Source organism: Schistocerca nitens, chromosome 9, assembly GCF_023898315.1.
Source record: "Schistocerca nitens isolate TAMUIC-IGC-003100 chromosome 9, iqSchNite1.1, whole genome shotgun sequence".
Taxonomy (NCBI): domain Eukaryota; kingdom Metazoa; phylum Arthropoda; class Insecta; order Orthoptera; family Acrididae; genus Schistocerca; species Schistocerca nitens.
Window position 1 is genome coordinate 139099408 of NC_064622.1, and position 19151 is coordinate 139118558.

The 19151-nt window shown below is 38.5% G+C and overlaps 1 protein-coding gene and 1 pseudogene across 2 annotated transcripts in view; both read right to left on the bottom strand.

The window, feature by feature from the left end:
• LOC126203400 (uncharacterized) overlaps nucleotides 1-13316 on the bottom strand; it is a 115493-nt gene extending 102177 nt beyond the window's left edge. The window contains exons 1-2 of one of the 2 annotated variants that reach the window (XM_049937706.1): nucleotides 12945-13316; nucleotides 12706-12840 (exon numbers count right to left, since the gene is read on the bottom strand). In XM_049937706.1, the coding sequence (XP_049793663.1) occupies nucleotides 12706-12840; nucleotides 12945-13245 (436 nt within the window). In that variant the 5' untranslated portion in view covers nucleotides 13246-13316. The remainder of the gene's footprint in view (nucleotides 1-12705; nucleotides 12841-12944) is intronic. The other variant, XM_049937707.1, reaches the window with a different exon arrangement.
• Nucleotides 13317-18664: 5348 nt separating this feature from the next.
• Nucleotides 18665-18782, bottom strand: LOC126204559 (5S ribosomal RNA; annotated as a pseudogene).
• Nucleotides 18783-19151: the final 369 nt, after the last annotated feature.

The window sequence follows — 19151 nt, forward strand, 5'->3', positions numbered from 1 at the left end:
GTCACTTGTGCTCGGTACAATGCTCTGTAACTGTGCGAATTGTCTGACCTATAAAGATGCTGCCACATTCGCAAAGGACACCATAAACACTGGGAACACGAAGAGCTGTGTTGTCTGTAACAGCGTACAGCATATCTCTTATCTTGAGAGTGGGTCAGAACAAGGGTCTCAGTCCATGTCTCTGCAGCACATGTCCTAACTTCCTGCTTGTTGCTTCACAGTATGGCAGGAAAGCAGTCAGCTTGGCCTCTTCTGTCAATTCACAAGGACTCCTCCTTCAGTAGCACCATAAAGTGTTTGCAACATCCCTCTTGTTGTAGCCTTAGCCATCAATAGCTCAAAAATTTTATTTGAATCAATGCAGCCTGAAAATCGAGATTTTATTCAGTCACGCCACTGCGAAAGATTCTGAGGACACACATCTTTCCTCTACGGTGAGGACATAATGCACAGCAAGAGACTGCCGGAAAAATTACGGAAAAGGAAATCACATTTGCTAAGTTCTTTAGTCTTTAACATTTTTGCAACACTACTTGGATAAGGCAGTGACTTCACGTTTTGCTGTAGTTAAGCACCACATTCAAACTACTGCAGTGGACAGAAGTTTGAAGAGGACAAGTCAAACCATAGTGAGACAGTGAAGGGTGATCTTAATGCCGGAAACCTATTTGACTGATCAATTTTTGTCATCAACTTTGTCGCCATTCAACTGCAAGTGGGTGCATAGCCACAGCAGCACAACAGCATGTCAGTGTATGCAAAACATCTAAGCAATGTAACAAGTTTGACCACTTAACTCACGGAGGACCTGACATGGAGAATAATGAGGCCTATAGAATAGTTGTTAATCTCTCCAACCAAGAACTGGATGATGACTATGGCAGAACTGAGTAAAAGCCTAACTTTTCACCAGTCCTGCCACGTCTGCCAATTTCGGATACCGTTAGTTGAACAGAGCAGAGAATTTGATATCTCTTGTATGATGCAGCTAAAGACGTCAGACTAACCACCAGCTGTGTATTGGCAAAAGCTAAGCCACCGAAATCTAATATGAGCCACGAGAAACGATTTGGCTGATGTATATTGCACGAGAGCAAGGACTTGGTTGTCTTGCCAGCCAACGAAAGAAATGCTACTGTGGTTCTGAACACTGAAAACTACCACATGAAGGTGCTACATTTATTAGATGATGATGCATACCAGAAGCATCTTGAAAGAAGTGCATAAGGCGGGGAAGAGTTGTGTAAACCAACACTATAGATGACCACCAATAAAATGTGGATTCCACTATGTTTGTTATTGTCAGTTATTACTCACTGTGTTACGTCTATTATTTACTCACTGTGTTACGTCTATTATTTTACAGGTATTGTGTGATTTTTCTTTCAAGAAATATACGAGTATGTACCCTACAAACTGCCAGTGTCTACCGCAATTTTCTTCTTATCATCCATACTTTCTAATACATAAACTACTTTAGAGGTGCCAAAATCTACTAGAATAAATAAAATGCCTATAAAACACCACACTGTACACTGTACTTGTGGTGTGACAGTCGCAATTCCTGAAACTCATCGCCTATCGCCTCTAGCCTGTCGAGGAACACCACTGTCCCGAGGTCCATAATCCGCCCCATTATGTCACACACAAACAGAACCAGCCTGCAGGTAGATCAGTTGACACTAGATTCAATGGGCAGGGCTTGCCCATTAGTGGGAAACAATGGGCTTCAGATTGGCAGAAATGGCCTACAGTTTTGGAGTGTTGTGGAAGTCCACTCGTGTGGCCAGCTATTCATGTGTCACAGACACCATGTTGATAAAATGAGACCGCAGTGATTAATCTACACAACAGATAACTTGCGCAAATACTGTGAGAATCAGTATTAATGAGGATAGGTAGGAACTCACCATAAAGATGATTGCTGAGCTGCAGACAGGCATCTCAGCAACCATCGCAACCACAATCTCAAAACTGAAGTTTTGGGCGTAGCCTTTGTCAGAAAACAAGACCGCATACGTAATCTCACAATCTCTCAGATACAACTCATGCACACTTTACCGCTGACTCCGGCTGCTGCATCAACAATCTCTGAGAACCAGATCCAAACAAACCACTGTTCACATCTCCCTGTCTCTCATCGGCAGCTGCTAGGCTAGCAGCAAGAAGTGGATGCAGCATTGACTGCAAGCTGAGGGGAGTGGTAGAAGGAGAGAAGCAGTAAAAATGAGGGAATAGGTAGTAGCCTGTGACGATGCATGACATTTCATTTCATAAACAAATCATTTCATCTACTAAGAAAATGAGATTTTCCCAGTTTTCCCCCCAAATTTCTCTGATTTCCCTGACAAGTTTGGAATTCCCCCATTTCCAAAACTTGTGACAACCTGCTAACTCACCTTCCACGCATGCACCATTTGGCCCTTTCTGACTGGTGCCAGAGGCTGCAATCACGCCTACATAATCTGAAAACTCAGCGAGCACTGGCAGTCTGTGGTTTTACTCCTGACGATGATGGTGTGGATAGCCGTCGAAAGCTTGAGAATTTTATTCGAATTGTGGCTTGAAAGCCTAGAAGATTATATTCTGAATGCAACCTGGTCATTCTTATGATATTTGCTGGAAACTACCAACAAATCAACTGCAATGCTGTCTATGAACTTGTGTGGTTTCCACTAATGCTTGAAAAAATACTTTTGTAGGAAAGCTTGTGTGATTGCTGTTTATTACTTGTGACTGTGTTCCTTGCTTATCATCTACAGGTGAAAATAATCTATTCCCTTTTTCAAATCTTAATCATGAAATTAGTAATTTTTGCATACAAGAACAAGTTGAACATTATGTTTTAGTACACGAGCAGGCACCAAAAGTAGTAATTTCATTTAATAGGCAAGTTGAAGGTGACTCAAAGAGCCCCTTTCAGATCACTGTACAGAGACTACTCAGAAGGATGTAATTAGAAAGAGCAAATGATTACAGGATGGAATGGGACATCCCTTAATTGTGAAGGTAGATTAGAAAGATTGGAAAGAGAAATGAGCACATTAAGAATTAGATACAGTGGGAAATTATGCACTGCAAGGACAGGGAGAATCGATTTTCCGGCCAGGTGAGTATATGTTCGCCAACGAAGAAACCAAAGAAGGGTAATGCACGTAAGTCTAATTATTATCAAAAAAATAGGAATGTGAGAGTATTCAACAAAGTAAATGGATCGTCTCAGCCAAGAAAGACAAAAGGCCATGACCTACCATAGTAGTACAAGTGTGTATGCTTACTAGCTCGGCATGTACAAAGAATGGAAAAATGTATCAGTTTGGCACCCAACAGCCTGGAACGTGTGAAGGTCTGGCACCATCCCATGTATTACAGTAGCGAACATAAGTATTAATAACCTGTGGAAGTTTTATTGACAAAAAATGATAATTTTCTCGAAACCGAAGCTTCCTTCAAGTTCTAAACCAAGAGAAAAACACGTAACTCTGACCATCAACCAGAAACTTGAGATCATCACACACCTGCAGAAACACGAAAATACAAACATTCTGATGAATAGATTTAATGTTGGCTCATCAACCATTTAAGACATAGAAAAACAAAAAGATTAACTAATGGAATTTGCTTCTCAATCAGTAACACATGAAAAACTGGCCTCAGGGGGGAAAAAAAAATTTAAAAACCTGAACCTGGAACAATTCAACAGTGTACTATAGAAATGGCTCAGTGCAGTATGCTCCAGTGGAAATCTCAGGGTCAATGGTTATTTAAAAGCAAAGAAATTTGGATGAGTTTTACGTGTTACAGAAAGCAAATGCAATTTTTCTGACGGTTCGCTCAGAATCTTTCAAGTTTTGGCATGGAATTCAGACTTTATGTAACTGGAGAAAATTTCAGCAAGCCAAAACTCCTCAGAAAAGTACAATGATGAGTCTGAAGAAACAATCACAGGTAATAATGTAACAGCTGATCAGATTTACGATGTTGATGAAACAGGCCTGCTGTGGCAGTACTTACCACCGTCTACCTGAACGGTGAGAGGGGAAAGGCAGCTAAAGGATTAAAAAATGTGCTAAGGCTTGTGGAAGCCACCAAATAACTCATTCTGTAACTGGTAACTCTGGAAAACCAGAGGCATTTACGAACTTGCCTGTCCAGTATGACACTCAAACAAATGCTTGTGTGACCACAACCCTTTCCAAAACCTGTTTTTCATTATTTTGTGCCCAAACTCACACAAAGCTTCAAAAACCTTGGTCTACCAGAAGACAGCAAAGCCATCCTTTTGGACTATCACAAAGTACATCTGCCAAGTTAGTTACTGAAAACACACTTGCTACAGTGTGTTAACTGTAAGACGGCAGAGTTGTGAGGGGTGTGTGGGGAGAGGAGGAAGCAAGCATTGGCTGGCGAGGGGAGAGGAGCCGTTGGGGGGAGGGGACAAAGCACGCCTACCAGTTGCAGTGCTGGCACTACAAATTGTGCGTCATGCTTACACGAAAGCAGACGAAAGGCTTGGAAGTAAAACTCACTTTAAATGTTGTTCGTAAACGAAACTGAAACTGTCATGTACATTAAAATCTATATATATATAAAAATGAATGTATGTATGTTTGTCTGTCTGTATTTTGCGAGCATCGCTACGTAATACTGCGTTTCCTTCTAACCGTAGGCCTACCGGTAGGGGTTGTTGGCGACTCCCGAGATGGGCCAGCAACTGCCTCTTCACTCATTTTGATAATGTTTAGCACAACTGCACAATAAAAACATGCAGAACAGTACAGCGCAAAACAATAACGAAGCAGACAACAATGGCTACCTTGTACAACACAGTCAGCTACGTAATGTTGGCATCAGTCGAAACTGCGTGCCTACCGAAGCCTCCCGACGTTTACCGACTTCTACCGATTCAGGACTAGGGAGAGGTCTGCCATCTTAAAGTTTACATACTGTACACTTCTCTCATCTAACGTTAGTCTCTGATTCAACCAATAGTTCAAGAGGTAAACCAGAATGTTTAATGTTTTTATTGAAGCTCTTTCGTTTTCACATTTAAATGCTGAGTGTGATGTAACTGACTTTCAAAAAAAAGTTTAATGTACGAGATGCCACCTATGATGTCGCACTGTTTTGGGCTCAAGTACAAAAGGTTACTTTACAATGGGTCTGTAGAAAAATTTTGCCAACTGCAAATCCCACATCTGATTCTACACCGCATACTATAGATGAGGGATAACATCCCAAATCAGTGTTCGAAGTTTTGGATGTTGGAAGAAGTGTAATCAAAAACAATCCTTTCGAAAACATGTGAAGGGTCATTCCCTGTAAACAAGGAATCATTATCAAAAATTACTTCTTCTGATGGTATATTTTCCCTTGTTACAAATGTAGGTTGGACATTGAATTATGTTGGCAAGATTGATTTTTCCCTCCAAAACCTATTGTTTACTTGTAGGAGCCATTGTTTTGAAGACTATATTGTCGAGTTTGTTCATGCAGAAGATTTGATCAATTGCAAAGTAAGGAAAAAAAAATCATGAAATTTATAATAATCCTTTATGGTTTATATATCACTTTGAAGTGGATAACTTCTTATTCGTTTTGGTATATTTCTAGAAGCAAACAATTTAAGCATGATAAATACAAAAATATTTATATAACCTAACCCAAAATGTTTAACATGAGCTACCAAATGCAAATTCTTTTAAAATTTTCACAAAATACATTGAAGTACAGAAACTTATATGCCAAGCTGTCCTTCACATAAGTGTACCGATAATTTGGTGTCTAAAATTTCCTCCTTGAAACCTCCTTCTGGTATAGGATATTTAATTCACACAACATGAGTTACCTTTATTTATGTAACTTGAGTTACTATAGTTTTTGTTGGGGTAGTTATAATTCTGAGTAGTCAGATTGGTTCTGAATCACATACAACACAACTAACAATATATTTCAACATATTTAATGTTTTTTCATCTCCATATGCCACATAAAATCCCATACGGAATAGCTATTTCTACTTTACAACAATTTGCAATTTTTGCAGCATGCCTTTAAGTGCAGCTGAAAAGATTAGAACAAGAAGGCAGAAACTGAAAGATGAAATCACATATGAAGAGTATAAAATCACACAAAAGGAAACTGAAAAAATTAAGGAAAAATAAGCAGGAACAGGAAAAATGTTTGAGTAAAAGAGAACAAGAATGGATTGCTGCAGACAGGATTGAATGTTAGAGAAAGAGTTGCCAAGTACAGGAAGCAGCTAAAGGAAGTATCTTCAGCTACACCAAGTAGTTCTGCCTCACCACCATATAAAAATATGGTCTTCACTGGGAAAAGTCATATCAAAAGTGAAACGTTTACTTCCAGCATCACCCAGAAAACAAAAATGTGTTATTAGAAGGTTGTATCATACATTTGTTGAACCTTTAGAAGTAGAAAGAATCTTTAAATAAAAAATAAGTGATGAAATAAGTGCAGTGAGCAAATTCTATAAAAGGGATGACATTAGCAGCCAGGGCCCTGGACGTAAAAGATGTTGTGACGGTAAAAGCTGAGAAAGGTAAGAGTAAGATGCAAGTACGACACTATGTTTTCTTTGAAAGAAGCCCATGCAATTTTTTGTGAAGAAAATGGAAAATTGATTACCAAGTAAATTCACAGAATTAAGACCCAAACATGTCATGCTCGCCAATAAACTTCAACACAACGTGTGTCTCTGCAGATATCACGAGAATTTCATCTGTGCTATTAACTCTCTTCATTGCATAGTACCTCAAATACACCAGTAACTGGCTAGAATTTTTTCCATGTGCAGAGCCTACAGCCGACTATTGGTTGGGAAAGTGCATGAAATGTGAAGACTTATTAGCCAGTTAAACTTCCTGAAGAGCACTGCTACTTTAAGAGAGAACAATCAAAGGACTATAAGAGTGATAAGGAATCACTGCCTTCTGCAATGCCAACTGCCATGATGCAAATAGATTTTTCCGAAAATTTTACATGTGTAAGTCAAAGCGCACATTGGCAGCAAAATCAAATTAGTGCCATGATTTGGCAGTAAGGTACTTCTCACCCCTATGTGTTGGTATCTGATAATCTGAACCACACAAAAAACACTGTCATTCCCTATGTTGATAGACTTCTTGAGAAACTACTAAAAATGTTAGAGAAGTTAAAAACATACATATTGCAGAGGCTATAAAAGTTCAAAGTAAGAGTCATGCCAAAAGAATTACATGGAAGTACTTTGCAACTTCTCATGAGAAGGGGCCAGTGGATGGAATTGGTGGGGCTGTCAAACGCCAAGTTTTGTCTCCTGTGAAAAGCAGGAAATGTGTTGTAAACAATACAACAGATTTTGTAAAATCATTGTTGAATTCTTCTTATAATGTGACAGCAGTTCTTATGGGTGAAGAAGACTTTACCCAAAGAAGGAAAAAACTACATCTCTCAGCCTTAATCACGAACTGCATCCTTTCTTGAACGTTTCTAAAATTCATCACTTGGAACTCTATAATAATGTAGTTGTAGGAGACACCACTTAATCAGCTGCAGAGGAAAACACTAACAGAACAGAAAAACCACTAGATATAAAATTAGATGACTGGGTGGTGGTGAAATATGACTATTCATATTTTCCTGGTAATGTTACTAAAATAGAAAATGGTGAGTTTAAAGTTGATGTTACAATGAAAATGGGAAGTTTTGAAAGTGTTCAGAAATTAAGGATGAGATATACTAAATACAAGCTTGTTCAGAAAAGTGAACCAGGCTCCAAGTGTTATAAATTCCCGTGGTTATTTCAGGTTTGACTACGATCTTGAGACAAAGTAACGTGAATTACCGTATGTTGTAACATAAGTTACCTGTTCATTGTGTTTTAATATTTATTTTATTGGAGATTAAAGGTTTGGAACTTTGTTAAAATACTTATAAAATCTTCTGGTACTGTGTGTAAAACTTACAAGAAATGTTCACATAAAACAGAGCAGACTTTGTATATTCTTTATCATATGCAAAAGCCATTTCTTGGAAATGTAACATGAGTTATCAAGAATAATTATAAGATTTGGTTTTATAAATATGGTAAAGTAAAAATTAGTGTGATATAGGTTTATAGAGTATAAAAAAATATTTAATAGAAACATTTACTTCTGTTAATTGTCCAAAACTTATAATATAAACATCACTTTGTAACGTGAGTTACCATGGAATGACCCTGAAGAGGAACTCTTGCAGTGGATTCCAATGGATATCAAAGAAACTATTGAGCAGGCGTTAACTGATGAGGACATTATTCAAAGTGTAATCAACCTGTACACAATCTTACAGAGAGTGATTCAGACAAGTAAACAGAGAATCAGCTGTACAGGAGCCGCAGTGTCTCTAAATAAGTTCATTACTTTTTCTGTTTGTAATGCTAAATACAATGCCTGATTTACACATCATTAGAAGTAACTTTTATTCCTAGTAAAAACAATCTCTAAAACAAAAAGATACTTGAGAGTTTTCTTTTTTTAAGTCAAACTAAAATGTTGCAAAGTGCAAGTATGTAAAATAAACGTTTTGAATAAAAATCTGGCCTAATTTTTAGCTACGGTTATTAACCTATTGATTCTGCTAATCAACATTTTACTGTACGGCTTAGCATATACCAGTAGTAACAGTTACCGTCCAACAGACGGAGATTTTCAGTAATCCAGGACTGGGATGGTCCCAAATGTGACAGACTTTTACTGTATTGAGTATGTTAAGGAAGCTGAAATTTTAATTATCGTGGAACACAGGACTCCATTACAAGGGAAAGGAACAGAAGGAATAATATGTTAACACTAACATTTTGAAACTGTATTTTTACCATAAAAAAATCACTCTAGACACACATACTAATAGTACACCTTAACTTGGGCCCCACTATGATAGAAGAAAGTCCACAGACTTTGTGCCACTTTTGAATGTTTATGCTCATTGCCAACCTTATCTACATAACAGTATTGTATGCCTTGGCAATAAGCAGCCAGCATTAATATATTGTCGATTCACTAGTGTTGTTGTGGAATTCATTATTTAGTAGCAATAAGATCCCATATATGATTACTTACGCATTAAAGTAATGCTCATTTCTGTGATGCACTTTTCTTTTATAAACTGTAAGCTGGCTGCTGTGGGAGAAGGCGGCGGCAGCGGCAGGGCTTTTCCAAGCAGCCAATCACAAGATTCTGTTCACAGCATGCTCGCGAAAGTGGCCAAGTTAGGTGTATACAGAGTACCGGACACACCAAAATTTATTAGTTATGAAATGCTGACTGGCTTAAGAATTCAGGAAAGAAAGTTAGAAAGATGGGAACTGGCAAACTTTAAATCCAAGATTAGGCAATGACTGACGGAGGCAAAAGAAATACAATAGAAGATAAAAGGGTAGCTTTGAGAGATGAAACAGGGCAAGCAGCAGAGGTACTAATCAGCGAAAGTACACAGGCTTGGTAGAAATCTTTGAATAACACATGAGATATTAAAAATAACTGCTGTGACTAGGTGCAGAGGGTTCACACTTGGTAAAATATACATATCAGAATTTCATGTGACAGGTTGTACAGCACGACCACCATGAACCTGCAGAAGGATATCTCTCTTTTTTTTTTAACCAAATGTTAGCACCTTAACTGAATGGGCACAGAAATCTAAATTATTTTCTGGTCCATAAACTCTGGTGCCAATTGAGGTACAGGGTATTAAAAATAGGGAAACTTTGGTGCCCATTTGGCTTTTGTGGCAACTTTAGAGGCTAATATTATGGTAAACACATTTGTAGAAAAGTTGGTAAATTATTAGTTTTCTACAAATCAGACAGACAATATGCTGACAAATTATTATGTGTCCAGCTTCTTTTATTCTCTACCTATTCATTATTAAAATCAGAAAAATTGATCCAAACACAAGTTTTCAAGCCTGAAGAGCAATCATGCCATGGACACTGCTTTTCTAACCTTTGTCGTGTTCTACCTTTATTATGTCAGGAACAGTGCCTTGTTGAACTCTTTATTTTTTCTAAGCATTTACAGTTTTGAAGAAACAGCCTGAGACGAAACTCGGCAGAAGCTCATAAAGTCCCAATACTTGAGTAATAAGAAGATTCCCAAAAGCCACCGGTAGGCTACTGTTGCCAGCTTTAAAATGAAAGCGTTAACGGCTGCATGCAAAACAGAAATCACTTACATGGCTGCAACCATAATGAGATATCCCCAAAGACACATTTACAAAACTACATTACATGATTGGCTGAGGTAGGCACATGAAGCTGCTACACACTGGCCACTGCAATGATAGATTCTTCTTACACTGACTTTACTGAAGATACAGTCTGCACAGTTTTCAACAAATTTGAGCTGGGACAGCTACACTGCTCGACATGGAAGAATCTTTGCATTCTCAAGCCATTTTGTTAGCTTGTCCACAGGATCTCCAAAACAATACCTCTTCTCACCCACTAAAGCTTTTTCTTTATAAGTAAAAAGTAATAATATTTAGAAATATAACATCTAAGTATATGCAAATTTGGTGAGATAGTTTTAGATGAAAGCTGGGTCGACAGAAGCGTCCGACCCCACGCATCGGCTTTGACCCGTGACGTAAGGGTGTTGTCGTGTGTGACGTCATGACGGCGCGGAGTTTGGTTTGAGTGTGGCTGTCTCCAGTTCTGTTTTATCTTATTTTATTTAATTTTCTGATCTGTTCGTTCTATCTCGTGAGATTTTTTTTTAAATTTAAAAACACTTATTACTTATTTTAATTATCTGTTTCCTCCAATTTCTGTTTTAGTTTACTATATTTATCTTTCTGATCTGTTCGTTCTATCACGAGAGATTTTTTTTTTTTAAAGACAAAAAATACTAATCAGCTACTGAAGCACCTTTATCTTCTATGGGTTGCAGGGGTTACGACCCCTGGGGAGGTGGGTGGGTATTCATGAATGGCTGTCTTCACTTACACGTTGTAGCTACGCAAGGTGTCTAAATTTGTTTATATTTAGTTTGCCCCCCACCCAAAACACCCCATTTCCCGTGCTTGTCCCGTTAGTGTCATTAGGCTTCTTGTGGAAAGTGTGTGTGTTTGTTTTTGTTTCCGCCATATTTGTGACGTCATGGGTCAAAGCAGACGGGCGGGATCGGACGCTTCCGTATTTCCGTTCTCACACACCATTTGTGTATTGAACTGGGACGATGGGCAGAAAAATACTGATACTGGAAGATCCTTCCACTGTCCATAATACGGTGGTTTGCAATGTATAGATGTAGAATACACACAACAGCAGTAGCCTGGTAGAATTGATAAGAAGTAAATTCTCTATGAAATAACTATAGGCACTTCATATAGGCCTAGATTGGGAAATTTAGTCACAATTGATTTTTCCTCAATTTTACCTCATGCAGGACAAAAATAGTGTTTGGCAGAGCATTGAAATTTCAACATTTTGTGTGAGCACAAAACATTACACAGCTAATAAAAATGTCCCGGTCGCATTGCTATTGGTTTCAATTTTGTCTTTATCTTGCCTCTACCATACTGTTGTTATGCTGGTATAACATTTAGCAGTTTACTCTCATTCCTTAGCCAACATCTGCGCAAAATTACAAATTAACTGAAAATGGTCAGTTTGGGATCATTATCCAATTGACATAGGTTGACCAATTTTATTTCATGACGAAATTATTAACATAGGCCTATCTCAAAAGGCAGTACACATACTACATTAACAAATAAAGTGGTTTAATTTACAAATTTACCATCCACACTTAGCTTCGTCTACAGATAAGATATCCTATTGACAATTTTAACTGCAATGACAATTTGTAAATATATTCTAAATCACAGAGTATGGGCAATTCTGAAACTACTACTGAACAATTCATGCTACAATAGATGAATGGAAATCTCTTTCGGCTACACGAAGTATGTAATCGGCCGAATCAGAAATTTAATATGTAACGACTATACCAACGGCAAAGAGCAAATAGAATAGCAAATCGAGTGAAAACAGTTCGACGACTTTTTACTCCAAGTTTAAACATATATGAACTTAAAAAAACTAACTCGTTTAAATGCCATTAATTAACTAACAGATGACAGCACACATTTTCGTGAGACATCAGAATAATTACTTCAAGTAAGAATGAGTATGCCAGACATTTCATTCCCTCGTTCGAATCGCTGACCATTCCAGGAATGTGTGGAAATGCGTTGTGTGTTTGCAGTAAACAAAATGTTAGACCCTTTTTTGTAAAATAAACACAGAATACAACCTCTCCCCCCAATCACATTCGTACAACTTCGTGGCTAAAAACTTATTTTTGGTTGTCCTGCAATTCACTTGTCAAAATCAAGTCTAAATTAACTGATGCATGATTGTTTACAGGGAAACAATGAAATACAAACATACATACAGACAAGTTTTAAATTTCACGCATAGCCAAACGACATGTCAGCTTTATGGACACACAGTTTCTATAGTAGGTAGAGGAAGCACAAACGACGTCTAACTCTCTGTGAAACTAATTCGCACAGTGTAACAAAAGGAAATCAACGTTGAACGGTCCGAGAACAATCACTTCGTTGAGTAAAATTTTTGTTTTTTAAAACAGCATGTATAATTATTAAACAATGTTACTGTAAAATATCGTGGCAACAATAAGAAAAACTGAAAACCTTTTTCCTTATATCCAAGAACGACTCCGGAATCTCCGACGTGACCTATATACAATTTGCTTTTCTTGACGAAGCATATTGTGGCAGTTGTACCCGCTGTGCTAGTATGACCAGAAGGTGTCTTTCGCCAATTACCTGAAAACATTGTGAACATAAACTTCAGGCGGAAACAAGAGCGACAAAATGCAGGGAAGTAGAAAGAAAGATGTCGCACAACGCTGGAAGTGTTTAAGTCTTACCTACATCACGCCACATTGCTTCGTGAGTATCGAGGAATCCTTTCCTTATGGCTCTCTTAATACGAGAATCTTCATCAGACCAGAAATCTTCTTGTGCGATAATGTAATTCAGTAAATGAATTCGTGCAAACGTCGATGCTTCCTCACCACCATGGCCATCGAAAATACCAAAGTAAGCGTACTCTACGGAACCATCTCCGAGAGGATGATAAGCGACTGTGAATGTGTCTTCCATATAGCGACGGCCTCCTTGACTACAACTGGCCGTAACGCGCAAAGAAACACCCATACCAGTAGCCATGTTTCAACAACTTACACTGAAAACACACGCTATTTAATCACATACCAAACACACTCTCACGCATACACAGAAACACGTTGCATGACGGGAAGACTACGATAATGATGCGATTGGCAAATCCAAGTTTACGTAGCAGGAACGCCACGTTTTGTTGCCAACATAACGCCAACACTATTTATTTCAGTAGTACAGCTGTAAATCTAGCCTTGGTTTTCAATTATGTATTCAGTAAGATTCAGTGTCAAAATTGATTAATGTTGTTCAATTAGCATCACTGTGAATCGGTATTAACTCTGAAATACTCCAAGTAACGTTTTGTGAGTTTGTTGCGGTCGCTTCGTAGGTTGTCAGCATTTATGTCGGGGAATGTAGCTCGGTTTCAAATGGACGTATTTTGACGTGAGAGAAAACGTTGTCAAGCAAGTAAGTTTGGAATCTATATTTATATCTCTATACTACTTAGGCTTTCACTTACTGTTCTGTACTATACCAAAACCTAAATAACTGTTTGAAAGTTACAATGTCATTAGTCTGCTTTTAACGGAGTTATTATACACATATCTGCGTTACTATTTTGCTATGATGAGCTCCTGGAATGTCAAGAATATGAATTTTGGATATTTACCTTTGTTGTTGAGGCCACTGTTATGCCCATAGTGAAGAATATTATATATATGTTACTGTTAAGTAGAAATTATTCGAGTTTCACTCACTGTAAAAGTGGTGGAAGTTATTTTGTCTTGTACTCTGCACAGAGCACATCTTGTTATTAAAATTGAGATTTATGTAGTGAATCGTAGAATACCTTCTCGCTTGTAACCTAATGGGACTTATCTTTATCACAGTTGCTGAAAAATGAAACTGTTCCAACACCATCGTCAACAGTATCAATTAAAGCAACGTCACCTATGTACTATTCTGCTGTACATACATATGATATACTCCTTCCGTCTACTAACTGCCCTGCTGTTCATTTTCCGATGCGTTAATCGTGTAATCGTTCGTTGTGTGCCCCGATTCTTGAGTTTCGTGTGGTCAAAAACATTTTTAAAAAGGAACGGGGGGAAGGGGGTGAGATGTAGTGTACTTAGTCGTACTGTATTATTTGTATCTGTTAATGAGGACCAGTTAACAATCGTTTCACTTAGATATCTTGAGGTTGGTGGGAATGTTGCTGGAGTATATTACGTTAAAATATTTTCACAGAATTGGTGAGAGTCAGAACAGGTACCAGGGCTGGATGTGTGATTGGCTCCATCTCCAAATGTAGCTATCGAATATTATTGTGATTTTAAAGAAAGTCTGACACGATTTAAATATAATTCGGAGAATAGTGGAGATACACAAAAAATACCCATTCGGATGAAATATAGAATAAATGTAATTTCTTATTAAACACTAAACGTATACTCTCAAGTGCAAGTTGTACGATGCCCTATATGAAATATTGTCCGCGGAATTCCAGCGAACTATAACAGTTATTTATGGGGCAATAGGTTAAATTAGTGTGCGGTGGTATACACGCGTCAATCAAACCACTATTTGGTTGCATGTCGGAGGCAGTGTTATCTTGCATTACCGAGCCTATAAACATTCGAGGAAATTATACACACTGTGAGATGCCATTGCATTGTATTTAGAAAGCAAATGAGCCAGAAGAAATCGCGCGAGCAGGAAGTTCATAAATCGGTCTATCATCTACATCTTCATCTATACTCTGCAAACCACCGTGAGGTGCAAGGCAGAGGGTACGTCCCATTGTACCAGTTGTTAAGAGTTTCTTCCCGTTTCATTCACGTATGGAGCGCGAGAAGAATGATTGAATGCCTCTGAGCGTACAGTAATTATTCTAATCTCATCCTCATGATCCCTACGTGAGCGATACTTAGAGTCACCATTTAAAGCTGGTTCATAAAATTTTGTGAACAGTTTTTCTCGGGATAGTTTACCTCTATCTTCAAGAGTCTTGCAGTTGAGTTTCTTCAGTACCTCTGTAACACTCTCCCACAGATTAAACAAACCTGTGACCATTTGTGCTGCCCTTTCCTGCATACGTTTAGTATCCCTCTTTAGTCCTATTTGGTATGGGTCTCACACACTTGAGCAATATTCTAGAACCGGTCACACGAGTGATTTTTAAGCAATCTTCTTTTTAGACCGATTACACTTCCCCAGTATTCCACCAATAAACCGGACTCTACTGCCTGCTTCACCCATGACTGAACCTATGTGATCATTACATTTCGTACCCCTACGAATTGTTACACCCAGGTAATTGTATGAGTTGGCCGATTCCAGCAGTGACTTATTGATATTATAGTCATTGGATACCATGTTTTTCGTTTTGTGAAGTCCACAATTTTATATTTGTGAATATTTAAAGCAAGTTGCCAATCTTTGCAACAAGGTTGAAATCTTATCAAGATCTGACTGAATATGTATGCAGCTTCTGTCAGATAGTACTTCAGTATAAATAACTGTATCATCAACAAAAGCCTGAGCTTAGTATTAACATTGTCCGCAAGGTCATTAACATATAACATGAACAGCAGGGGTCCGAACACACTTCCGTGGGGTGCACCCGAAGTTACTACTACATCTGACGATGACTCTTCATCCAAGATAACATATTGCTTCCTCCCTACCAAAAAATCCTCCGTCCAATCATAAATTTTACTTGATTCGCATATGATCGTACTTTTGACAATAAGCGTTAAGTGTGGTCAGGGTCGGACGGCGACGTAAGGGCCCGATGGCTCCCCACAGGCCTTGGATAAGGGTAGATGGGATACTATCTAATGATAACAAAAATATACAAATTATTGATTTCCAGTGATATATATTATTAGGTAAATGTAGCTCAGGTTACCTATAATAAACAAATCAGAAGCTGGCCAATCAACGTTTATTTTGTTTCTTTTTTTAAGAGGAGAAGTTTCAACTAAGCTGTTAGTAACTCGATCGTAAAAGCTGCTGTTTTCGTCATCCTTGATTATATCCCACCATGTGTTTAAGATAATCAACGAATCCAACAGTTCTTGCTCTAGAAAAGACTGAAATCTCGTCTTAATGCCCTTCAGCGCCGAATATCATCTCCCACAAGTAGTGATGTGGGCCGAGCAAATGTCCAGTGGGCGAGACGTTTATAAATGGGCATTTGCCTGGAAATTTGCCCTAAACAGTTTAAATGCCCAAAATCTGGGCATTTATAGAAAAATTACTTATTAAAGTTATTACTGCCAGGATGTATCATTTACCAATTAAAAAAAGAAGTGGGATGATACTCCCGATATTAAAGGTTAGTAAATTTTTACACTTAAACCTACGTATTTATAGTGTTACCTGTTCTACTCTTTACTCTCGGTCTCTCTCTGTCGCACACGCACACACACACACACACACACACACACACACACACCGTGTTGAACAGCTGTGTAGTGGTAAGCCAGTTTAAGAAAACATTGTCCTTTGTGTAGGAAAATTTTCGTTACCAGTCACAATATTGTGACTGGTAGCGGAAATTTTTCCACACCCTATAAAGGACAGTCACGAGTTCAATAGCATCCACTATGGATAAAATTCACTTAATTGTCCTTTGTAAAGTAACACACGTTACAGTCCGTGTCAAATCTCTGAATATTATTGAATTGAAGAATGATGATAGCTAGTTAATATAAACTTTACTTTATTTCAAAAATTACTTGTAAACTTGAATGTTGTTTTACTTTTTTATTATGCACTACTTCAGAAATTGATCTAATTAAAAATGTAAAAAGTTATGTTTATAGTCCAATTTATTTCTCGTAATGACGCTCCCCTAACTCTCAAGCAGCTTTTTCAACTTGGTTATACAACCACTACAGAGGCAGTGTTGCAAAACACCTTTTCCAGTACAAAATATCAACTTAAATGTTTTTATAAGCACCGCTTTTCAGTTAATCTTTAAAATGCATAAATGCCTGGGCATTTATGAACTTTGGGCATTTGCCCTGGCATTTATCCTGGGCATGTGCCTCTACTTATAAATGCCCATGCATTTTACAGCACTACTCACAAGTCACTTGCGTGAACGAAATTGTGAGTATTACACAATAAGCAACATAGAAGTTGGAGTTACGTACTGATGTGCTTGTTATATTGTGACAAAAGCTTACATACACCTTGTATGCAACTTTGGCAGGCGTCTGATCCGCTTCGGGGAAAACAAATGGTGTCTTTGCACTTTGGTCTAAGACATTTTCGTTACGTTCGTCGTTTTGTTCCTCACTCTGAGAATTTGAGACATCGACGCCTTGTTGCCTAGGTGGAACGTGTTCATAACAAAGAATTTTCGACAGTTCATTAAAACTTTTTGCAAAAAGATTCTTTTGACAGCAATTCTCGATCTACAGACGTAATGCGTCATTAAGAATCCCACTTCTGATATTTCATGAAGTTCAGCAGATCCAAACAGGTGGCATCTTTCATTAATTGTTCGTTGCAACTGAATTTAGCATATATTTTCACTAAAACTGCGTTGATAATGGCTTTGTAGACAGGAAAGGAAAAGAATATGATCTCTTTGAGTCCGCAGACAGTAATGCCACTTCGTCCTCGCAGAACTCATCGTGTTTTTTTTTTTTTGTTTTTAGAGAGTCGCAGTAATAGCAGCGTGGTCTATATGTCGATCTCAGTATTTTTGACTTGCATTAATTCTTGAACTTGAGTGCAATCAAAGTTGCAGCTCTGAAGACGTCGTCAAAATTATGTAATTGTTTTCGCAAATTTATCTACAAGCTTTTGATAACCCCCGGAGCCTTAAGGTAGGCTAATGTAGGAGTTTGGAGACATTGGGTACCGAGATTGATAGGTCAAATATTTTCCCGAATGCGAAGGCTGTCAGTCTAGTTTCGAATTTCAAACGGGACTCCATGAATGCTTCGCTTGAAACGAAACTTTTGGCTCGAACTCTCCATGCTCGAAGCTATGGCACTCAAAGCTTGAGCGTAAGAGTGCGTGAAAATTAATTTTGGTGCTTCTTCCTTCAGTGTCGCTTGAAGAACAATAAACCTGCCTGCCATATTTCCTGCCGATCAAAGGATACACTAATAAGATCTTGCAAATTTCAGCCTATTTGGGCTAATTCATGAGTTACAAGAGCTCGATAAGCTACTCCTGATGATTTACAAACAGGAACCATGCTGATCGCCCGTACTTGTGGGATTCCATTCGTAACATGCACTCCGTCTTCAGGCCACAAGTAGCCCATCGGGACCATCCAACCGCCGTGTCATCCTCAGCTGAGGATGTGGATAGGAGGGGTGTGTGGTCAGCACACTGCTCTCCCGGTCGTTACGATGGTTTTCTTTGACCGGAGCCGCTACTGTTCGGTCGAGTAGCTCCTCAATTGGCATCACGAGGCTGAGTGCACCCTGAAAAATGGCAACAGCGCGTAGCGGCCCGGATGGTCATCCATCCAAGTGCAGGCCATGCCCGACAGCGCTTAACTTCGGTGATCTGACGGGAACCGGTGCATCCACTGCGGCAAGGCCGTTGCCCCCATTCGTAACATAGCGTACCCAAATTACAGCCTGATCAACAACATCCTGGCAAAAATTCACATTGAGGCTAAAAGATTTCGCCGTCTGGATTTCTTTGACAATCTCTTGTTCAACTTGACGTATACATATGTTTATTAATTTATTCAAAAAATGGTTCAAATGGATCTGAGCACTATGTGACTTAACTGCTGAGGTCATCAGTCCCCTAGAACTTAGAACTACTTAAACCTAACTAACCTAAGGACATCACACACATCCATGCCCGAGGCAGGATTCGAACTTGCGACCGTAGCAGTGGCGCGGTTCCAGACTTTTTTGACTAAAAGGTAATAAGACCACGCTTACCTTTTGCTGGCGCTTTTCTTT